This window comes from Ochotona princeps, chromosome 8 (genome assembly GCF_030435755.1).
Source record: "Ochotona princeps isolate mOchPri1 chromosome 8, mOchPri1.hap1, whole genome shotgun sequence".
In the NCBI taxonomy this organism is placed as follows: domain Eukaryota; kingdom Metazoa; phylum Chordata; class Mammalia; order Lagomorpha; family Ochotonidae; genus Ochotona; species Ochotona princeps.
The window spans coordinates 16,875,591-16,898,092 of NC_080839.1; the positions used below are offsets into that span (position 1 = coordinate 16,875,591).

General features: G+C 49.2%; 1 protein-coding gene across 1 annotated transcript in view; it reads right to left on the minus strand.

Annotated features, from left to right (window-relative positions):
• Nucleotides 1-22,502, minus strand: part of TCF7L1 (transcription factor 7 like 1) — a 146,337-nt gene that overhangs the window by 13,921 nt on the left and 109,914 nt on the right. Inside the window, exon 4 of the mRNA XM_058667682.1 lies at nucleotides 7,128-7,211. Coding sequence (XP_058523665.1) covers nucleotides 7,128-7,211 — 84 coding nt within the window. The remainder of the gene's footprint in view (nucleotides 1-7,127; nucleotides 7,212-22,502) is intronic.

Genomic DNA, 22,502 nt, shown 5'->3' on the forward strand with positions numbered 1-22,502 from the left:
TGCTCAAGTTCTAAGTCAGGGACATTGTAACACGGCAGCCCTAGCAGACTAGTACAGATTCCTAAACCAGGAAGAAGGGCAATACTGTAAAAACGCCTTAAAACGGGGACTGCTGCAGTGGCTTAGCATACTTATCCTCTGCCTATGGCACTGGCATCCCATATGGGCAGTAGGGTTTCAGTCCCAGCTGCTTCACTTCAGTTACCTGTTAATGGCCTGGGAAAGCAGCAGAGGCTGGCCCAAGGCCTTGGCCCCTGCCACCACCAGCGAGATACAGAAGCAGCTCCTGGCCCCGAGCTTTGGAGAAGCTCAGCTCTGGCCATTGTGGTCATCTGAGAAGTCAACCAATAGATGGAAGATCTCTCTGTAACTGTGACTTTAAAATTAAAAGAAAAAAAATCTTAAAAAAAAAACCCTAAAAAGTAGAAGAAATGGGGCCAGCACTATGGCACAAAAGACTAATCCTCCACCCTGTGGTGTTGGCATCCCATATGGGCACCTGGTTCCTGTCATATTTGCTCTGGTTTGGATCCAGCTCCCTGTCTGAGGTCTGGGGAAACAGTGGAGGATGGCTTCAATCTTTTGCTCTTGCACCTATGTAGATCTGGAAGAAGTTCCTGGCTTCAGATCAGCGACCTCTGGCCATTGTGGCCATTTGGGGAGTGAACCAGTGGACAGAAGATCCTTCTCTCTGTATGTCTCTCCTCTCTGTAAATCTGCCTTTCTAATATATCATATATATATATATATATATAAAAGTAGAAGTAGTTGGCATTGTGGTCGGTGGGTTAAACCACCATCTACACTGCTGGCATCCCACATAAGTCTGGGCTACTCCACTTCTTGTCTGGTTCCTTGCTAATGGCCTGGCAGAGCAGCAGGAGATGGCCCAAGTGTTGGGGCCCTGTACACGTCTGGGAGAGCCAGATGGAATTCCTGGGTCTTGGATTTGGCTTGGCCTAGTCCTGTGGTTGTGGCTATTTAGGGAGTAAGTCAGCGAATTAAAGACCTTTCTCTCTCCCTTCAAACAAATAATTAGTTTCAGAAGCAAATAAAGCATCAACATTATTTTCTTTTCCTCTCATTCTCCCTCCTTCCTTCTCTTTTTTTTCAAAAGGTAGACTTACAGAGATGCAAAGAGCAGAGTGCTCTAGGGAAAGGCTGGAAGGAAGGATGGGCCAGGATCGGGGGCTGCGTAAGAGCCACAAGCGATGGAATTAGTAAGAGGATATTACAAATAGCTGTACATAATCTTAGCGCTTCTTCTGAAGGGGTGAAACACAAGTAGTGGTAACACTCATCTTGGCCCTTGAACCTGACCCTGTCATGATTGTTAATCCCCTTCCTCAAGGGGCAGCTTCTCCAGAACTTGCTCCATGCGCTCCACTCCCAGCACAAGCTTCACCAGGACATATTTCACTCCTGAGGTCTGATGGGAGCCCCAGCTCCTCTCTTTCTGATTCAGCTTCCTGCTAATGCGAGAAGCCAGCAGAAAACGGCCCATGTGCTCATAACCCACCACCCATGTGGGAGTCATGACAGAATTGCCAACTTCTGGCTTCAGCCTGGTCCAGCTCTGCTACTGCAGGCATTTGGGAGAAAGCCAGTTAGATGGAAAATCTCACTGCTAACTATGACTTTCAAAGAAACAAACTTTTAAACAATTTTTCCCTCTGGATTCTAAACTAAATTTTACAGTCTCAAGTGCTCCAATTTATCCATTGACTAGAAAGGCCAGGGCCCAAACCTCCAGGACTACTTGCTGGGAGCATTCAGGTCCTGCATCCTGGAGAGAAACCTATACTGACTTCAGCTCCTCTTCCCCTCCGCAAACTTGGGTTCCGCAATTACAGAAAGGAAAAGCCCCTTAGGATCTCCAGCCGAGCTCTAAGAACCAAGCTATCAGCCCCACCCCTAACCAATTAAATCATATCCTTGGGGGATTAGGTGTTGAATTCTATAGGCTCATTATCTCTATTACCTTTACAATCTGCCCATTTGTTCCGGCTCCTATTTCAGGCCCCCATTACCTCTTAGTTTGCTAATTACACAGGATTTTAATTGTTCACTCCCTCTGTCACTTCTTAGTAATAGTAATGGCAGCAAAAGTGGTGGAAATGGCTAGGGCAGGACTGGAGTGACTGGAGGCTCACTTTGAGTTAGGCACTATTCTACACTCATTACAATACAACAGCCCTTCAGAAGGATCCTGGAAAATGGAATTAAGATCAGTTTATGTTGGTGTTAAAATACCTTGAAATTCAGACACAGAAAGGGGGTCTTTAAAACACTTATTGCGAAAAAAAAGATGCATAGTTTCACACTATGGTTGCACCAAGATAAACTCCTTAAATTCTGTTTTCTTTTTATTTTATTAAGGTTTATTTTTACTTGAAAGAATTACACAGAGAGATCTTCCATCCACTGAATGGTCAACACGGCCACTGCTGGGTTGGTCCAATGCTGGGAGCCAAAGCTTTCTCTGGGTGTAGTGACCAAGCAGTTGGGCATCATAAAGCTCCTTTCCCAGGATACAAGCAGAGAGCTGGACTGGAATTCGAATAGCCTGGACTTGAACCAGCACCCAAGTGGGATGCTGGCATTGAAGGTGGAGGATTAATACGCTATGCCACTGTGCTATCTCCCTTTAACTCTATTTTCCAGGAATATTTTGAAGTGCTCTCACATACTGGCTCATTTTTGTATCATGCAGTTGGAGCTCTTCTAAGACCACTTAACAGGTGAGGAAACCAGAGTCAGAGAGAGGAAAGATGAATCACCTGAAGCTGCAGAAATGGAAGGCGGTGGGGCTGGGACTGAAACCTACAGCATATCAGCCTTTGCTCCGGCGGGTACACAGGGACCAGGAAGAGATGCTAGGACACAGACAACCTGCTGGCCCCCTCACTCATGTTCAGGTTTTTCTTCCGTAACTGCTTCCGGAGCATTTGAGGGCTCTTTCTGCTTTGCCCTGTTTGACCCTGCAGCATGGTAACAGGCAGCCTGCCAGGAAATGATTCATTCTGCTGCATACGTGTCAGGACGTCACTGTCCTCGGCCCCCCACTCCCGACCCTGGCCGGATGCTTGTATCACAGCTGTGGAACCCTTCTGAAAGCAGAGACTTCTTATCTCTTTCTGTCTTTTGTTCCAAGATACAAACTGACAAGAAGGAACTGATTTACTAGGAAAAGTACAAAAAGAAAATGAAGAAAGAGAGCCTGGTGAGACGGCTCAATGGTTAAATCCTCACCTTGCAAGTGCTGGGGTCCCATGTAGACACCATTCATGTCCCAGCTGCTCCACTTCCCATCCAGCTCCCTGCTTGTGGCCTGGGAAAGCAGTAGAGGACAGCCCAAAGCCTTGGGCTTCTGATAGCCATGGTGGAGACCCAGAAGAAGCTCCTGGCTCCTGGCTTTGAGTTGGCTCAGCTCAGCTCCAGCCTTTGCAGCCACATGGGGAGTGAAATAACACATGGAAGATTTTTCTGTCTCTTCTTCTCTCTACAGATCTGATCTACATTTTTAAAAACGATTTATTTATTTTATTACAAAGTCAGATATACAGAGAGGAGGAGAGACAGAGAGGAAGATCTTCCATCCGATGATTCACTCCCCAAGTGAGCCGCAACGGCCCGGTGTGCGCCGATCCGATGCCGGGAACCTGGAACCTCTTCCGGGTCTCCCACGCGGGTGCAGGGTCCCAGTGCATTGGGCCGTCCTCAACTGCTTTCCCAGGCCACAAGCAGGGAGCTGGATGGGAAGTGGAGCTGCCGGGATTAGAACCGGCGCCCATATGGGATCCCGGGGCGTTTAAGGCGAGGACTTAGGCGCTAGGTCACACCGCCGCTGGGCCCTGATCTGATCTACCTTTCTATCAAAGTAAATAAACCTTTGAGGAAAAAACAGAAATGAAAAAGGAGAATCAAGAGCTAACGAGACAGGGCAGTAAGTGCTGTCAGAGTCCACCTGTATTGAGAGAAAGCAGGAAGCAGGACCTGATGCAGTAGCCTGGTGGCTAAAGTCCTCACCTTCCATGCAATGGGATCCCATATGGGAGCCAATTTGTATCCTGGCTGCTCCATTCCTTTACAGCTCCCTGCTTGTGGCCTGCAAAAACAGCTGAGGATGGCCCAAAGCCTTGGGATCCTGTACCCGCATGGGAGACCTGGAAGAGTCTTCGGGGTTCCTGGCTTCAGCTCAGCTAAACTTCGGCCATTGCAGCCATTTGGGGAGCTAATCAGTGAATTGAAGATCTTTTTGTGTCTCCTCTCTGTAAATCTGACTTTCCAATAAAACTAAATAAATCTTAAGAAAAAGGAAAAAAAGAAAAAGCAGCAAGCCGGCTAGACTTGGCTGCCGAATGGCAATGGTAGGGCAGGGCTAGGCTGCAGTGGCTGGGCAGAGCAGCAGGCTGGTGGCCCTGGAGGTGTGAGAAGTCAAGGCTGACACCAGATGAGAACTGGGATCGTGCTCACGGGAAGGAAGGCCAGCCCGGGAAGATCTGTGTCACAGGGGGAAGAGAAACTCAGAACATATGTATCCTCTTGTTGGTGCTGTTAATTATTTCTCTCAGAAGAAAGGACAGTGAGAGCTCCCATCCAAATACCCACAATGGCCAGAGCTGGAACAAGCCCAAGCTGGAAGCCTCAAATTTAACCCAGGGCTCCTGTGCAGGTGGCAGGGACACCACTGCTTGTGCCGTGACGGCCGCCTCCGCTGCGCAGCAAAGGGAAGCCACATTTCAGAATGGAGCCTGAACTTCAACCCAGACTTTCCAATTTGGATGCAGATGTGTCTCAATCTCTACGCCAAACATCTGCCCTTGTGTGTTCCTTTTTAAAAGGGTAATCATGTCCTTTAAAACTAGCTGGAGATGAGATGTCATGCAGAGGGGCAGTCAGTGGACAGAATAAAGTTCAGCGGGCAGGACTTAGCTGGAGGTGGGTGGGACAGAGCTGTGAAACGGAGATGGCTTGCCACGGAGGGAACAAATCAGGTTTGCACTGGAATCCTTGACTGTGGCGGAGGGCCACCACTAGAGGGCACCTGTACCCTGTGCCCCACCATCCGCAGGAGGGTTCTGAGGTGCTGGTTCAAAGGGCTGCTTACGCCTTGGGACCACAGAACCTGCCAGCAGGCATTGGCACCTCTTGCAGCAGCCTGCCTGGCTGGCTGGTCCTGTCACTAATCAATTCCTTACATAGTCCTCTTTGCCTGCCCCCACTGTGCGTGATATCACCACGCAAATTCCCACCAACTCTGCTGCTCTTGTGTTTACTGGAAGACATGCAGGCTTACCATACCATGGCTTTTCTGTGTATCTCCTCATTCTCCTCAACTATATTCTAGCTTTTTGTTAAAGATTTATTTTATATAGAGAGCTCTCCCATTGGAGATATGACACTGCAAACGGTCATTAAAAACTGAGGTTGGGGGCCTGGTATGGTAGCCTAGTGGCTAAAGTCTTGGCCTTGCATGCGCCGGAATACCATATGGGTGCCAAATCATGTCTGGGAGGCCCCGCTTCCCATCCAGCTCCCTGTTTGTGGCCTGGGAAAGCAGTCGAGAACGGCCCAAAGCCTTGGGACCCTGCACGCACATGGGAGACCTGGAAGAGGCTCATGAGTCCTGCTCCAGATGGGCGCAGCTCAGGCCATTGTGGCCACTGGGAGAGTGAATCATCGGATGGAAGATCTTCCTCTCCGTCTCTGCTCCTTTCTGTATATCTGACTTTCCAATAAAAATAAGTAAATCTTAAAAAAAAAAAAACCATATACGCACAAAAAACAAAAAAACTGAGGTTGGGATAAGCCAATGCTGGGAAACAGGAGTTTCACCCATGTCTACCATGTGTGCTCAAGGGGTCAGACACTTGGGTCATCGTCGGCTGCCTTGCCAGGTGCACCAACAGGGAACTGGATCGTAAGTGGAGGAGCCAGGATTTGAAGCAGCCATTGTTTTTTTTTCTTTTTTTAGATGATTTTTTTTTTTTAAACAAAGTCAGATATACAGAGAGCAGGAGAGACAGAGGGGAAGATCTTCCATCCAATGATTCACTCCCCAAGTGAGCCGCAACGGCCGGTGCTGCGCCGATCCGAAGCCGGGAACCTGGAACCTCTTCCAGGTCTCCCACGCGGGTGCAGGGTCCCAAAGCCTTGGGCCGTCCTCAACTGCCTTCCCAGGCCACAAGCAGGGAGCTGGATGGGAAGTGGAGCTGCCAGGACTAGAACCAGTGCCCATATGGGATCCCGGCGCGTTCAAGGCGAGGACTTTAGCCGCTAGGTCACACCGCCGGGCCCTGAAGCAGCCATTCTTGACATGGGATGTAGATATCCCTAACATGATGTAGTACATCACCTGCCCCTACATTCTAACTCTTGATGAAGAAGGACTGCTGTAGATGTATCTTGGGATACTCTTCGAGAGGAAACTGTATGTCTGGAAAACTCACATGGCGGGAATGTGGGAGGGTGTAGCTCATGGCACTTTACTTGTACATTTTCTTACACTGTTCCTTGATAAAGTTTTAAAAAATGCATGGCCCCAGTGCTGTACTCCTAGCTCAGGGGAACAGCCATGAAGCTCTAGCTATCATTGTCCGTTAAAAACAGGACGAGTCAGGTCAGATTTGGCACATCTGTGAATCTGAGACTCACAGGGACAGGTGTGTCTTTAGTTAGGCATCACTTCAAGAAACCAAACCATGAGGAATGCGGTTCCATTTCAGAAGCCTCACCTCTGATGGGCACTGCATCTCAGCCCCCAGCATGGCCTGAGGAGAGACCTGTAGGGACTCTACTTTCCAGGGTCTGGCAGGGCTTTCATCTGCACCTCTGGGACAGTATGGGAGACAACGCCAGCAGCGATGTCCAGGAGCCAGCGTTATATTAACGGCCAGGCCATGGGGTCTAGGGGCCAGGTCCCCTTTCCCTCAGCACTTGAGGTGGCCCCTGCCTGTGTGCTGAGACGGGGTGGAGAAGCAGAGCAGGCACATCTGGTTGTGCATCCCCAATCCCCGGCCACGTGCCTGCCTTCCATCAACTTCTGGGAGTGTTGGGGAGGTAAGTGATGCAGGCTGAGGCCAGCAAGGGTGCCCCTTTGGGGCTTGAAGGTGAAATGGACTTACCAAGTGTGCTGGAGATGGTGACCTCGCGTCCTTGACTGTGGCACTGGAGGGCACATCGAGGAGGGGCCATTTCATCTGCAGGTACTGCATAGGAGACATGAGAACACACACAGCAGGTGGTGAGACAACGTGTCACACACGCCCTCTGACCTCCACACCCTCTGTACAGGGACAATCTCCAAATGATCATAATGGGGACGTGTGTACAGCTATAATCACCAACTCCATCTTTTTTGGGAGTAGGGATAGGTATGACACACAACAACAAAACTGATCTGTGAGAGGGGAAGAGCACAGAAACCTTCTAGAATAATCCAAACAACCCAAGAACCTCTAGGAGACCCTGCCTGACACCTTTGCATTCCCTCCAGACTCTTACACAATGTCCCAAGAAATGGCCACCCTAGAAGTACTGAGTAAACAAACACATAAACTCAACATTCTGAAGCACTGTATGACTATAAAATAAGAGAAATCAATGGGGGGGAGGGGCAGTCCCAGAGCCTTAAATGAATTAGCTAACAAAACAAAAAAACCCCAAAAACACAACTTTCACATCTTGTGGGTCATGAGTCATTATCTACTCATACTGACGCTGCTCTTCTCCGATTGAAGCATTTCTTGGTCTTGAAAAGAATCACTGGGTCATCTTCTACCCAGTTATAGTTTTCTCTCCCCCCAGATTCATTTTTATTTGAAAGACAGAGTTATGGGGATGAAGGGTAAACAAATAGAACCTTCTATCTGCTTGTCCACTCTCCAAATGGCAGCAACATCTAGGGGCTGGGACATGCTGAAGCCAGGAGCTTCTTTCTGCTGCTCTGCCAGGTGCATTAGCAGGAAGCTGGATTGGAAGTGGAGCAGCCAGGACATGAATCAGCGCCCATATGGGATGCTGGTGCTGTAGGCACCGGTTTAACTTCCTACACCACAGCATTCAGCCACCCCTCCCCCAAGTCTCACTGCAAAAAACCGAAACAGTACACCCTACGCACGCGTGTACACACACACACACACACACACACACACACACAGTGAGCACATGCTTGGCAGAGTCTTTGGAAGGTGGGAGTAGCAGAAGACAGGGGTGCCTAGACGGGCTTGCCTGGCCTCCAGCCTCCATGGGTGCAGCTTGCCACTTGGCCAAGGGAGGCTGTGTGACCCAGGGCCAGTGACTTAACAACTCTGGCACCTCTGTCAACTGCAAGGCTGGGTCGTTATCACTAACTCTACAGGTTGTCAGCAGGAACGGGGACAATGTCAAGTATCCAACACAGTGTCCTGTACAGTTGATAAATGGCAGCTATTATTTTCATAAGCAAACCATTCATCTCTGCCAGGAGCACAAGCACACGTGTTGTCTTAGTGTCAACACTGATAGGGCGCTCCTGGGCTACAGAGCAGCGAGGCGGCCTCCGTGCACAATTCTGCAGACGGCTTTCAGAGCTCCAGCCCCAGGAGGGAAGTGCTGGCTTTTCAGGGAGACAGAAAGGAGCCAGGCCCTGCTGGTTCAGTCAGGATCAGTTGTCCTGCTCTGGCTTGCTGCTGCATGGAGCAGGGCAGCAGAGAGGCAGAGCTCCAGCAGGCTACCACCAAGCTCTCCAGCACAGCTTGACCAAGAGGCAGGGGCTGTCCATATGGTGTCCACAGGCCAGGAGGAACACCCTGTCCCTGAGGACAGTTTGAAAAGAAGTGGTGGCAAGGGGATCAGGAGCAGGTGTGATGGGCAGGCAGGCCTGGCGGGAGGCAGCCTCAGCAGCCTTTTCCTTCTGAGGCTCCCAGGGAGCTTCACACCTCTGTCCTGCTCCTCTGCCGTTTCTACCTTCTTCTTCCTTTTCTAGCCAAACCTGTCTCTGGCCCCATTTGGAATTCAAACTTCCCAGAACGAACTGGAATTTCAAAGCCTCTGGCGAGTCAGAAGCACTGAACAACACGTGTCATTACTGAAAACCCGTTTCCTCAGCAGACAACACTGATGCTACATATGCAGTTTTGGAAATATCTGTACACACAAAGCTATGCTGCTGCAAGCAGGGGGTGGCTACCTCTGTTTTCCAGATGAGCTAAAGGTCACAGATACAGGCTGCACAACTTACCCAACTATATGGATGTGAGCTGGAGGCAGGGCCTGGGTCTCCTGGCCTCAGATGCCACACCTCCTACCACCCCACTAGTCACAAAGCGGACCCTGCCTGCTCTATGTGCTTTTTTCTGCTGGGATTCCCTCCCCTTTGCTATCCCCCGCACAACACAAGGTGCTAACACATAACCAAGTCTGTCCCCAACAGGGGACACTATAGAAGTGTGCCCCACCTAGACTGAACACTCTGCTCTCTTATTGGCCATTACAGACACATCTTTAGAAAGCCCAAGGGAAGCTGTATTTGAGTATGGGACGGTGCAAGGATTCTGAATAGCAAACAACACCATCAGCTGGCCTTACGGGGTATGTGCCATTGCTGGCTTGTCGGACCATATCAAAGGGTTTGCCAACCCTAGTGCCACCGACATTCAGGCCGGGTGATTGCTTGCTGTGAGGGGAGTCTGTCCTGTGATGTCTACCAGCATTCCTGGCCTCTTGCTTACTAAATGTCAACAGCTTTCTGCCAAAGCCTCTCCCTTGGGTAATCGCTCAAGGTTGGAGCAGGTCCTGGGGACTAAGCGGCTTGCAGCAGAGCTGGGGTTCTTTGCACAGCAGTGGCATTTGGGCAAATAAAACTGCTGGTTTCTCCACACCCAGCTCAGGCTCCACTGCACCTTCCTCACCAGGCCCAGCTCCTGAGCAGGGCAGCATCATGGCAGGGCGTCAGTGTGTAACCATGCTGTGCACCAAGGTCAGTCCTGCGAGCTTCCTCCTGCGGGTGCTCACTTCAGTGTCAAACACCCGTGGCCTGTGTGGTACCAAGACAATGGTCGGCCAAGCAACAGTGCTAGCGGTCCTAGCCGAGGTGCTGTCTCCAGGCGAGCACTTGTTCTGATGCTCAAAACGTAGGACACAGAGAACACAAATCTACCATGCTTAAATTACTTCACAGGTACAGGGGTTGTGACACTGAGACACAGCAGATAGTTGGTTTTCCACCCTGACCAAGTTTAGGAGACAGTTTTGGGGCCTGGGGTGTCTAGTGCTGTGGTTCCCAGCTCATCAGAGTGAGGCTGCTGCGGTTTAGAACATGTCTTGTTAAGGAAGGATGATTCCATTCCTATTTTTACATTGTTTTCCTTGGAACAGGCATCGCATTCTCTCAGCCATCTACCAAAACGGTCATGCGGTTTCTCTCGTTGGCCTCATTCATAAGATGTATAAATAGTCACGGATTTTCTTACACTAAAGCACCTTTACATTCCCCAGGTAAACCCTATTTGGTCACGGCGATTTGTTGGTTCTTGTATTATTGTGTGGAATGCTAATCGGGACGTTTTTGAAAGTTCACTTCTACATTCCAGCAGGGGAAACAAAAGCTTGTTGTTGCTGAGCTCCTTATCAAGTGCTGCTATCAGTGTGATTTGGACTTCATTATTTACACGGGTGCTGTTCCTCCTCCTCCTCCTCCTCGGCTCCTTGGGGGCCCCCAACCCCTCTATGCGGCCAGCACTGGGGCCAGGTGTGCTGTTTCTACTCCACCAGGCGTAGGACAGCATCCCTGGGAGGGATGTGCTCAGGGGACAGCTAGAGCCACCTTCCTGCAAGGGGTGGACAGCTCGCCCCGCGCAATTCTGCCCCTTCGCCTAGAGACCCTGCAGCAGATTAACTGCAGCTGTGTGCTGGAATTTCCCCAACACGCAAATCTTCGTGATGTAAAACAGCTGGGAGGAAATCCCAGCATGCCCTGTAGGAGACAGAACTGCCCATGAGCGCTGGGAGATTAACCCTTCGGCACCCGGAAAGGAAAGCGGGGAGGGAGGGGTCCTGTCCCACAGCTCTGGCAGCAGGCAGGCTCATCCTTAAGACAATCCCCTAGAGTGGCCAAGAAAAAGGGAGAAGAGCCTCAGTCCTCAGAGAGAAGGGCAGTGGCCTGAAGCTATAAAACAAGGCATGGCCACAAGCTCCAGGTGAGAATGCCTCAGTCCACCCAAGCCGGGCCCTGGGGTCAGAGAAACAGCCCTTTGCTCTAGTTTCATGTTTTGCTGCTTCCTAGTTAGGTGGTCAGCGCTTCCTGCCTTCCCAGCCCAGAGTCAGGAGGGGATGGCAGTGTGAGGCTCCCTGGGGCTGCCTCTATGGTGGCGAGGTGCATGCAGCCACCCAGCACCAAAGCCTGTGGGAGATGGCCTCTCCCTCACAGTACGGTGACACTGTTCCAAATGTCCTGTCCTGTTACGGCCATTTGTGACAAACAGCATTTTATTATCCAAGAAAGTGTGAAGGAGCTATCAGTTTCTCCTTACTTTGCATTCTGCCCCTGCTGGGAACCTAATGATTTCTCAGCAGGTTATGGCAGCCTCCTAGCTGGAGGCTATGACTGCTTGCTTCCCAAGCAGGATACCTGGGTTACAGCCCTGAATTCCAGTATTCCTGCTCATGCACACCTTGGGAGGCAGATGACAGCCCAAGTGATTGTGCCCCTGCTGCCATGGGGATTGATGTTGATTGAATTCCCACCTCCCCGCCTGGCCTGCCTACTGTAGGCATTGGGGCAGTTCATCAGCTGATGGGAGTTCTCCATCCCATAAACACAAGAAAGTAAAGAAAGCAAAAAGGAAACAGGCAAATCTTTTCTTGGCTTCAGACCCTCCCTGGTTATGGTTTCTGGAGCACATGTTAGATCTCTTCATTCCAACCTGAACTTGGGCTTTTGGGTGTCATGGACTGAAGGTCATGCCACACTCAGCTCTGCCAGCACCCTGCCTGCTGTGTCTGTTAGTGGTAGGAAACTCTACTACCTTCTCCAGAAGGCCCCAGTCACCGCGCCTGGCATGGGTCAGCCAGTGATCTCTGCACCCCTGCTGCCTTGGGCTCTCATGGAACCTGTGTGGCGGCACTGCCTTCCGCTATATACTTCCTGTTCTTGGGGCTGCAAGCTCCCCTGGGGTTACATCTACAGCCCAATTTTTGCCCAAAAGCCAGATTAGTTGAAAGCCTCCTCTATCTCATATAATAGAGTGAGTTGGTGCAACCAGCTTCCATCCATGTCTGTAACAAAGGATTCTGTTGTGGACCCCGTGCGGTGGCCTGGCAGTCAAAGTCCTTGCCTTGAACGCGCCAGGACCCAATGGGTACCAGTTCTAATCCCGGCAGCCCTGCTTCCCATCAGGCTCTCTGCTTGTGGCCTGGGAAAGCAACTGAGGACAGCCCAAAGCCTTGAGACCCTGCACCTGTGTGGGAGACCCAGCGGAAGCTCCTGGCTCCTGGCTCCTGACTGGCTCAGCTCTGGCTGTTGTGGTCATTTAGGGAGTGAATCATTGGATGGAAGATTTTCCTCTCTGTCTTTCCCCCTCTCTGTATACTTCAATTTGCAATTATATATATATATATATATATATATATATATAAATATATATAAATATATATATATAAAGGGATTCTGTCTCTACTCACATGCTTCACTAATGTGGAGCCACACAAGTGGGACCATTTCACTCCTGCACAATTTGTTGTGGACTGGGGAGTGGCAGTGACTCCGAGAGTCCATAATCCCCAACCCTGTCCAGCCTGGATGTCTGTCTCACATTGCACTTTACTCTGGCCAGGGAAGAGCTAATTAACATAGAGTGTGATTACCCACTCCTCTACAGCACTCTATGGAGCAGGCCCTATTTAACAGCAGTTGGCTAAGTGCTCAAAAATTGACTCTCTAAGCAAAACATAAAACACCACCAAACCCTGCTCTGTGGCATCTGCTGGTATCCAGGGGGTCAATGTTCCCACCCTGGCTGATCTCAAGGTGCCATGGTGAGTCACTGAAGCAGAGCAGGATGCCAACGATTGGCCTGGTGTCAGCTGGCTGTGGGCAGGGGCGGAGGGGCCTAAGTCTGCCCTGACTTGCTGGCCCTTCTGAGCTGTCCTCTGCTGTCCCTCCCTTCCCCCTGACTTTTCTGGCTTGGCCCTTGCAAACTGCCGTGCCTGGAAATCCATTTGCAATATTCCCCTTCTCTCAGATGAGGTTACCTGCCTTAGACATGTTGGCCTCTGGCCCTCACGGCCTGTAGCTCTGTTCTCTGACCTGAATGGATAATCCCCCCTGCTTCATTAGCACCACAGCAGACCTGCTTCCACATCGCTTACTACAGAGTTGCTGTATGCCCAGCCAATGTTAAGTATCCTTTATAGGGAAGTGGAAGAATTCACCCAATGGCCTCCACCAGCAGCGCTGGAGGTTTGCCCTGGTTGTTGGTGCAGTGAGCACTTGTCACTTTGCTCAGGTATCAACACTTGTTGGATGCAGTTCCAGCTGTGAAGGGAACTGCTAGGACAGAGATGCCTCCATTGGGTTTTCAGAAGGGTTGCTTAATGCCTCACCATCTACACTGCCACCACTGTCGCCAAGAGGAGAAAATTCATGTTCCCACATCCTTGCTCACATGGAGATAGTCCATTTTCTCATCCTTATCAATGAATAGGTGAAAACCAGTCATGGACCCTTCTCAGACTATGTCTTGACACAGGCACAGGAGAGAAGACAGACATGTGGTGCATGGCCGAGGTGAAGAGGTGGGCTGGGCCCAGGCACATTCCAGGGTAAGGGAAGGAAAGGATGGTTCAAGCTCCACTGCACTGCACTGCACCATCACTCAGGTGGAAGAGAGTGGACCTGATAGGAGTGGCGGGCTTAGTGTGGAGGAGAAGCTGCTATGGTAGCCTGGGCGAGCATCTGCTGTCCCAGCATGGACACAGGCTAGCAACTGATCCAGTCAGCCTGCGGTCTCTGTGGGACCATGGATGACTTCAGGGAGGATATTTAGGCATCTTTTTCATGCCACACGCTATGAGCACCTCTCAGTTGCTGGGAGTCCTGGGAAGTTATTTCCTGCCTGAAGCTCTCCCACTCCTCCTCCCCAGTGGTTTCAGGTTCTGTCAGTCCTCTGGTGATCTGCAATTATTGACCTGAATGCAGGCATTACAGATTTCTCAAAGGGAATTCATCAAAATGCTACTACTGGGTTTGAGCATTTTGGGCCACTGTATTAGTTTCTTCTTTGTATTTGGGGTGGGTGTGAAAACTTATTTTATTTGGGTCTAGCATGATGGCTTAATGGCTAAATCCTTACCTGTCCTGGCTACTCCACTTCCCATCCATCTCCCTGCTTATGGCTTGAGAAAGCAGTGGAGCATGGAGCATTGCCTTGGGACCCTGCACTTCTGTGGGAGACCCAGAAGAAGCTCCAGTCTCCTGGCACTGGATTGGCTCAGTTCCAGTCATTATGGCCATTTGGGGAGAGAACTAGTAGAAGGAAAATTTTTCTCTGTTTCCTTCTCTCCATAAATCTGATTTGCCTTTCCAATAAGAACAGGTTTATCTAAAATATTTTAAAAGATTATCTTTTTATTTTAAGAGATTTATTTATTTACTGGGAGGGCAGAATTACAGAGAGGGGTAAGGTAAAACTAAAGAACTTCCATCTGTTGGTTTACCCCCCTAATAGCCACAATGGTCAAGACTAAACCAGGCCAAAGCCAGGGGCTTCATCCAGGTCTCCCTTGTGGGTGCAGAGATCCAAGGATTGGGCTATCTTCTACTGTTTTCCTACGTGCATTAACAGGGAGCTACAGTTGAAGTGAAGCAGCTGGGAGGGCCCGGTGAGATAGCACAGCGGTTAAAGTCCTCGCCTCGAACGCGCTGGGATCCCATATAGGCACTGGTTCTAAACCCAGCGGCTCCACTTCCCATCCAGCTCCCTGTTTGTGGCCTGAGAAAGCAGTAGAGGACAGCCTAAGGCCTTGGGACCCTGCACCCATGTGGGAAACCTGGAGGAGACTCCTGGCTTCAGATTGGCTTAGCTCTCTGGTCACTGCGGCCACTTGGGGAGTGAATCACCGGACGGAAGATCTTCCTCTCTGTCTCTCCTCTCTGCATATCAGACTTTCCAATAAAAATAAGATAAATCTTATATAAAAAAAAGAAGCAGCTGGAAACCAAAGCAGTGCCCACATGGGATGCCAGTGTTGTAGACAGCTAAGGTTTAATCCATTATGCCACAACACCAGTACTTGCACTTGAACTCTTTTACAATGGCCAAATATGACATCATACCAAATACTAAGCAAAAGTAGTCCCGGGCTGATTATTTTTATCCTTAACCAGAAACCTGATGATCTGTCTTCCCATTTGTAGTTGTCTCCCTTCCTTCCTTGTGTCGCCCACCTCGTGTGGTAGGTTCTGGACAGACCCTGTTTTATGACTGGGTTTCTCTAGCTGTCCTGTGCCTCAACTGGTTTCCCGCAGACCCTCCGTCCAACAGGAGCTTGGTCAACTACCTGGTTTTAGGAGCTGGAGGTAGCCAAGAGAAGCATAGAGGTAACTTCTGACAAAACATCTGTGATCCGCATCTAAGAGTGGGTAAGTAAAGGGGCCCCAAACCCCTCTGCATAGCAGCACCGCGGCGTCACTTCCACCCACCCTTCACACGCCCCTGTAACATTCTGAACAAGGAACTGTGCTACTCGCCGCTGGCAAGGATCCAGTTATCAGAGAGCTGCAGTGGCAGCTCTGACAGAGCACTTCCTGCAGGCTTCAAGAGGTCCTCCTGTAGAAGGTGGTGGTTTAAGTGCATGAAGTGGCATGGGAAGGCGAGGAGAATTTAAAATCATTTTTTATTTGGGACGGCAGAGAGGCAGATGGTCAAAGATCTTTTGTTTCAAGCACTGCAGTGCTTCAGATCCAGGCCCTGCTAATGAGCCTTGGAAAGTGGCAGATGATGGCCCAAGTGCCTGGGCCCCTGCACCCACAGGGGAGCACCAGACAGAGTTCCTGTCTTGTCATAACCCATACAGATTTGGCTGCCAAAGGCACTGGGAGAGTGAATGATGTACATGAAAGATCTCTGCATCTCTTCCTATGCCCCCACTCTGGTTAATGCTCTGCCTTTCAAATAAATACATCTTAGACTACTGAATGGAAACTCAAGGATTTACTCAAATCACCAAGACAGTAGATACTAAAATCAGAATCCTAAGCTCTGGACTTGTACTTCATCTCCAAGAGCACAAATGCATGGCTTTTGCCTTCTAGAAGCTTCAATTTTGTCTTGGACTGTTGGGATAGCACAGCTGCCATCATGCCCCTCTCTGTGTCCATGGCAGACACTGATAACAGCTCACAGCATTCTGACATTAATGCTGGGCAAGACCTCAGGATCCTCCATACGGCAGAGCAGGCAGGTATTAAAACTTGATTAAAACCAATATGTGACATGTAAACCATGTATTTCCCCTGTCCAAGGCACGAAGGCAGACATAGATATCTTGTCTGGAGAGAGGGAGGGGGAGAAACTAGGCCCTACGCACCTTTCTCACCTGGCTGGAACCTACAGGAATTCAGTTCTTAGAGATGCAGACTCCACCAAGGACATGACTGGACAGAAAAAGGCACGACCTGCAGAAAGCCCATTGACCAAAAGCAGGCCTGGGAATTCAGCAGTTTGTGGATTTTCCCTTGAGGGAGGAGAAGCTGGAAGGCATCCCAGGTATTGAGGGGAAAGGAAGCAGGATCTGGGTATAATCAATGGGGGAACAGGAAGCGCTTATCTGGGGTCAGTAAAATACACAACACAAAGAACAGCCCAGGCAGCTCAAGCAGCCTCCTAGTGCATCTCAGGGGCCCCACCCCACTCAGGGTCTGCAGCCCCCGCCCCAGGGCAGGCTGGCAGTGCCCGGACTAAGCTCCTGGGCATCGTTCTGCCGCCAATGGTGAGCAAGGACTCTGAGAACAAACACCACCCCAGCCACCTCAACACAGGACTAGCCTCCTGACAAAAAGCCCACGTGCAGGCAATTTGCACACACATGTGTATGTGCACAGAGTGAGCAGAACCAGTCACACACATTCAGGGGATGACATAACTCCACCTGAAGGGAGCTTAGAAGTCAACATTCACCACAGGCGTACAGTGTGGTATGTCACGTGCATGACCACAACACCAGGCCTCTTTTCTATCAAAATGCTGTTTCTAATCCCCTATTGGTTCTTTTCTTTTCCCCATTACAGACAGAAAAGTTTATTTGCGAAGGGACCAGGTGAGCAGGGAAGGGAGAGGAAGGGGAAGCACCTCCGGAGAGAAAGCCAGGAGGTGGGGTGCCTCTCGAAAGGGGAGGGAGGGAGACACCAAAGGTTTGTCCCTACTTCTTGTCCCTGAAAAATTCATTTGAATAGGCATTAAAATATATCTGTATTCCACATGCATAGATAGTCATGTATAAAAACATTGGAAAACTTACATTTTTTGGACATAGTTACTTACAATGATGCTATTTTTTTTTTTTAAATTAAAGACTCATTTATGTGAAAGAACTACAAAGAGAGAGGGAGAGATCTTTCATCTGTTGGCTCACTCTCCAGTGGCTGTAGTGGTCTGGTCTGGGTCAGGCCAAAGGTAGCAGCCAGGAACTTCATTCAGGTATCCTGTCTGGATACCTGATGTCTCGTGCCATCTTAAACTGCTTTGCTGGACATATTAGGCAAAATAACTGGAATAAAAGTGGAGCAACTGGGTTAGCCTAGTGGCTAAAGTCCTTCCCTTGCACGCACCGGGATCCCATATGGATATCAGTTCTAATCCCGGCAGCCCCGATTCCCATCTAGTCCCTTGCTTGTGGCCTGGGAAAGCAGTCAAGGACGGCCCAAAGGCTTGGGACCCTGCACCTGCATGGGAAGAAGCTCCTGGCTCCTGGCTTCAGACTGGCTCAACTCTGGTCATTGCGGCCACTTGGGGAGTAAAACAGTGGATGAAAGATTTTTTTCTCTGTCTCTCCTTCTCTGTAAATCTGACTTTCCTAAAAAAATAAATCTATTTTTTAAAAAGCAGAGCAACTGGAACATGAACTGGCACCTCTATGGGATGACAGCATTGCAGCTTATATGCTATGCACAATGCCAGCACCTAAAGCCACATTTAAAAAAAAATTAGTTTTTTATTGAAAAGAGAGAAGGAGACACAGAGAGAATAATCTTCCATTCACTGGTTTACTCCCTGAGTTACCATGATGGCTGGAGCCAAGCCAATCTGAAGCCAAGAACCAGGAGCTTCTTCTGGGTCTCCCACATGGTTGAAGTGGCCCAAGGCACTGGACCATTCTCTACTGCCTTCCCAGGCCATAAGCAGGAAGCTGGATGGGAAGTGGAACAGCTGGGACATGACCAGAGTCCATATGGATGTCCATGCTTGCAGATGGAGGATTAGCCAATTGAGCCATTGCATTGGCCCCTGAAACTTTTTAAGGAGAAGGAGTGAATTAATTCAAAGTGAAATATGTACAAGAAATATGCAAACAATTGACACTTAGAAATCATTCTGGAGTAAAAAATTTATGCACCTAGGGACTACGGAAATTTGGGTGAGGGTAACTAGCTGTGAAGTTAAGCACACAAACAAAAATGGTAACACCACTGTTTTCTTCCCAAATTGCTGCTCACCCAGCTTGGCCATGCTGCTCATCATGCCTAGGTCACGATCTCAGACATAAAATAGGCGTTATTGTGCAATGGGTTAAGCTGCTCCCTACAGTGCCAATATTTGATATAGGAGTGCTGGTTTGAGTCTGGGCTATTCTATTTCTGATCCAGTTCCCTGTTAATGTGCCTGGGAAAGTAGCAGAGGCTGGCTGGAGTCTTTGGATCCCTGCACCCATGTGGGAGACCTGGAAGAAGCCCCAGGCTGTCTTTGACCCAGCACCACCTTGGCCATGGCAGCCTCCTGGGGAGTGAACTAGTGGGTGGAAGATCTCTGTCTCATTCCCTGTTAACTCTGCCTACCAAAAAACACAAAAATCTAACAACAGACACCTTATCCTGGCTTCACCATCTGCCTGCTGGGTGCGCGGCCAGATGTGAGGGCTCCTGAGCAGTCTTCCTGCCTGGCCTGAGCCCCTCCTCTGCTGCACACAGAACCTGTTCACAGCCAGGCTCACATTTCCTCCCCCTAAGCTGCTTGCGGACAGGAGGCCAAGTTGACTGTTCCAGGGTCCCTGACATCATCTAGCTTAATGGAATTAGGGGTGCAGATCATCCACCTGGAAGTGTTGCTTTAGACCTAATTCAGCTGACCCAGAGTGAAGTTATAACCTCGTGGGAGGGCAGAGGATTGAGACAATGTGCAGTCTCCTACCAATGTGCAATATGGCAGCCAGGCAAGACTCCACTTACTTAATACACTGATTGATCAAATAAACGAAACACTTACTAATTCTGTATTCCTGATCTTTCTATACTTTTCCTAAATATATATGCATATATTTCCTCAAATACATATATGGATTATATGGATAACATAAAAGGAATCTAAAGGCCAGCGTAATTATTAGCACTCCTGAGGTGACTTAAGGTCTACAGGAGGATGAATAGAGGTTATATGCAAATCAGCATATTTCACAAGCAACTTGGGCATTATGGGTTTGGGTACCTTCGGGATTCCTGGGGCCCAACAGCTGCAGGTAGCCTAGGCTGACGTGTGCTCACTCTTGGGGAGGAACAGAGCAGTTTTGATATTTGCATTCTGTTTGATATTATGCCGGGTAAGCAAACAAGTGTGTACAAAAGGCAAGAAATCAGAGAAACACTCTGGGCAGAATTAAGGGATTCCTTCAGAAATCACATTTGCTGCCCAGTCAGTCATCCTGTGGTCACTCCACCAAGCCACTTCCATGTTTTACTTAATTCTCACAACTTGTACGTTGATGCTATTGAAGAGATGTTAAATAACTTGTCCTCTCAATGGCCACTCAACCGATGCATTATACAGTGCTGGAAGAAGAGGGGTCCTTATGTAGGGCTCTAAGGTCCGAAGGGGTGAGCCTACGATCAGGGTCAGTGGGGCCAACAGGAGAGCTGTAATTAGAACTACCCACGTGTTCTGACCTTGAGCTCCAGAAAATGAATGGATCGGGTTATCTTGTACCAGCACCAAGTAAATGAGGGGCAAATATAAAAATGATTGTTAGAAGATGAAATATTAACATAAGCAAATCAATACTATGAATGCCAGTCTGCACAAGTCACAACAAAAGAGTAACTCTAAAAACTGGAAGACAGAAGACAACAGTGACTCCACACTGCCCCCTGGTGGGTCTAGAGTGCCTACCGGAAGCCAGCCAGGTCAGGCCAGTGGGAACAAAGAGCCCAGCTGAGCATACCTGTCACACTGGGAATCCCAGGAGGCAGCGACCTGGGGGATAAGACAGTGTCAAGCCATGGAGGAAAATCTCGGGGTTTCATTCCGATTTGTTTGCATAATTTGAGATAAAGAAGCTATGAACTCAATAATGACCGAGACTGTGAAATTAGCCTTCCCCTAACCATCCCGCCTCCATTAATAACCACGGGCAATTTTTCATAATGTGTTGGTGGGAGAGTAAATTAGCAACTCCTTTCTTGTGCAATTTGGAGGTATGCATCAAGTCTTCCCCCAAGACACACCACCTCTAAGAATGTATCCTGGGGAAATAATTAAAGGAGTGAGCAAAACAGAGCTGCAAGAATGCTCCACAAAGCTCAGCTGAATAACATGAAATATCACTGCACTCAGTCATAGCTGAGTGATGGAACACTTTATGCTACAAGCATGATATCTGAATTTACGTAGCACATGAAGATTTTTTTTTTTTATTACAAAGTCAGATATACAGAGAGGAGGAGAGACAGAGGGGGAAGATCCTCCGTCTGATGATTCACTCCCCAAGTGACCGCAATGGGCCGATGCGTGCCAATCCGAAGCCGGGAACCAGGAACCTCCTCCGGGTCTCCCACGCGGGTGCAGGGTCCCAATGCATTGGGCCATCCTCGACTGCTTTCCCAGGCCACAAGCAGGGAGCTGGATGGGAAGTGGAGCTGCCGGGATTAGAACCGGCGCCCATATGGGATCCCGGCGCGTTCAAGGCAAGGACTTTGGCCGCTAGGCTACGCCGCCGGGCCCAACACATGAAGATTTACAAACAAGTAAAAGTGTGTGTGTGTGTGTGTTTAAGATTTACTTATTTTGTTGGAAAGTCAGATTTACAGAGAGAAGGAGAAACATAGAGAAAGATCTTCCATCCGATGATTTACTCCCCAAGTAACTGCAAAGGTCGGAGTTAGGCTGATCTGAAGCCGGAACCAGGAGCTGATGGGAAGTAGAGCAGCTGGGACATGAACCAGTGCCCATCTGGGATGCTGGCACATGCAAGGCAAGGACTTTAGCCACTAGGCTACTGTGCTGAGCCCGAGAAAAGGTGTTTCAACACACAGTGAAATGAAAAGGCAGGATGCAAAACATGGAGTGTGAGTTTTGTAAGGCAGAGGCTATTCACTGAAGAGACATCGCTGGGAATGACATACACTAAGGAGTTGGCTGAAAAGATTTCTGCATGACAGTGCTTGGTGTGTTTATTCTTCTGGCTAAACGTATATCACCTTGTGAAATGTAAAAACATACAGGTAATAAAAATCACTTTCTAATCAAAGAAATTTAAAAACATAAAACCAATTTAAAAAAAAACAATAGTTTTTACTCAAATCTCTTGAATGCATAAGCACCATCTGCCTTTGAATGGTGTCTCCCAGACACATGAAAAAGTGAGACCTTGGCATTGGTGGTCACCAGTTCTTCCATCCTGTGTTTGTAGCAGATGGGTCCCTCAGGCAGAAAGGTTTAAATGCCACTTTGGCCAGAGGGAAAGGGCAGTGGACAACTCGGCTGCCCATTCTCAGATCCTGCTGGGCACTAGGGCTGCCAGGAGGAGCTTTATACACACACTTCCCTCCCAGTCCCATTATGATCAAGTATTTCAGAGTTGGACGTAATTATGGCTTTTTTTTAAGGGTCCCCTGAGTGAGGCCAACATGAGGTTAGAGCTGTCTGCAAATGCTTACACTTGGTGTCTTCTGCAATGTCCACCCATTATTGGTTTCTCCTTTATGCAGAACTCTTTGTGCAGATCCATGGGCCTTTTAAGCTCTCATTCCCGGAGCTAGTAGCTGTCCACCTAACACAAGCATTTTTTAGTGCTACTGTATAGTAGCCACTGTGGTCTCTCTCTTGACTAACCCCTTGCCCTGGAAACTTATCTGATAAAATCCTAACTGGAAGTTTCTGGTAAATATGGAGAACCCATAACTTCAGGGCAACCCCTGAAGGGTCACATTCTGGTGGTGCTAGCTCAGGTCATGCCTGATTTCTGGGCTGAGAGAGGGGCTGTGACCACGCATTCCCCAACCTCCCCAACCAAATCCAGGGCTTGGTTTTCATGGA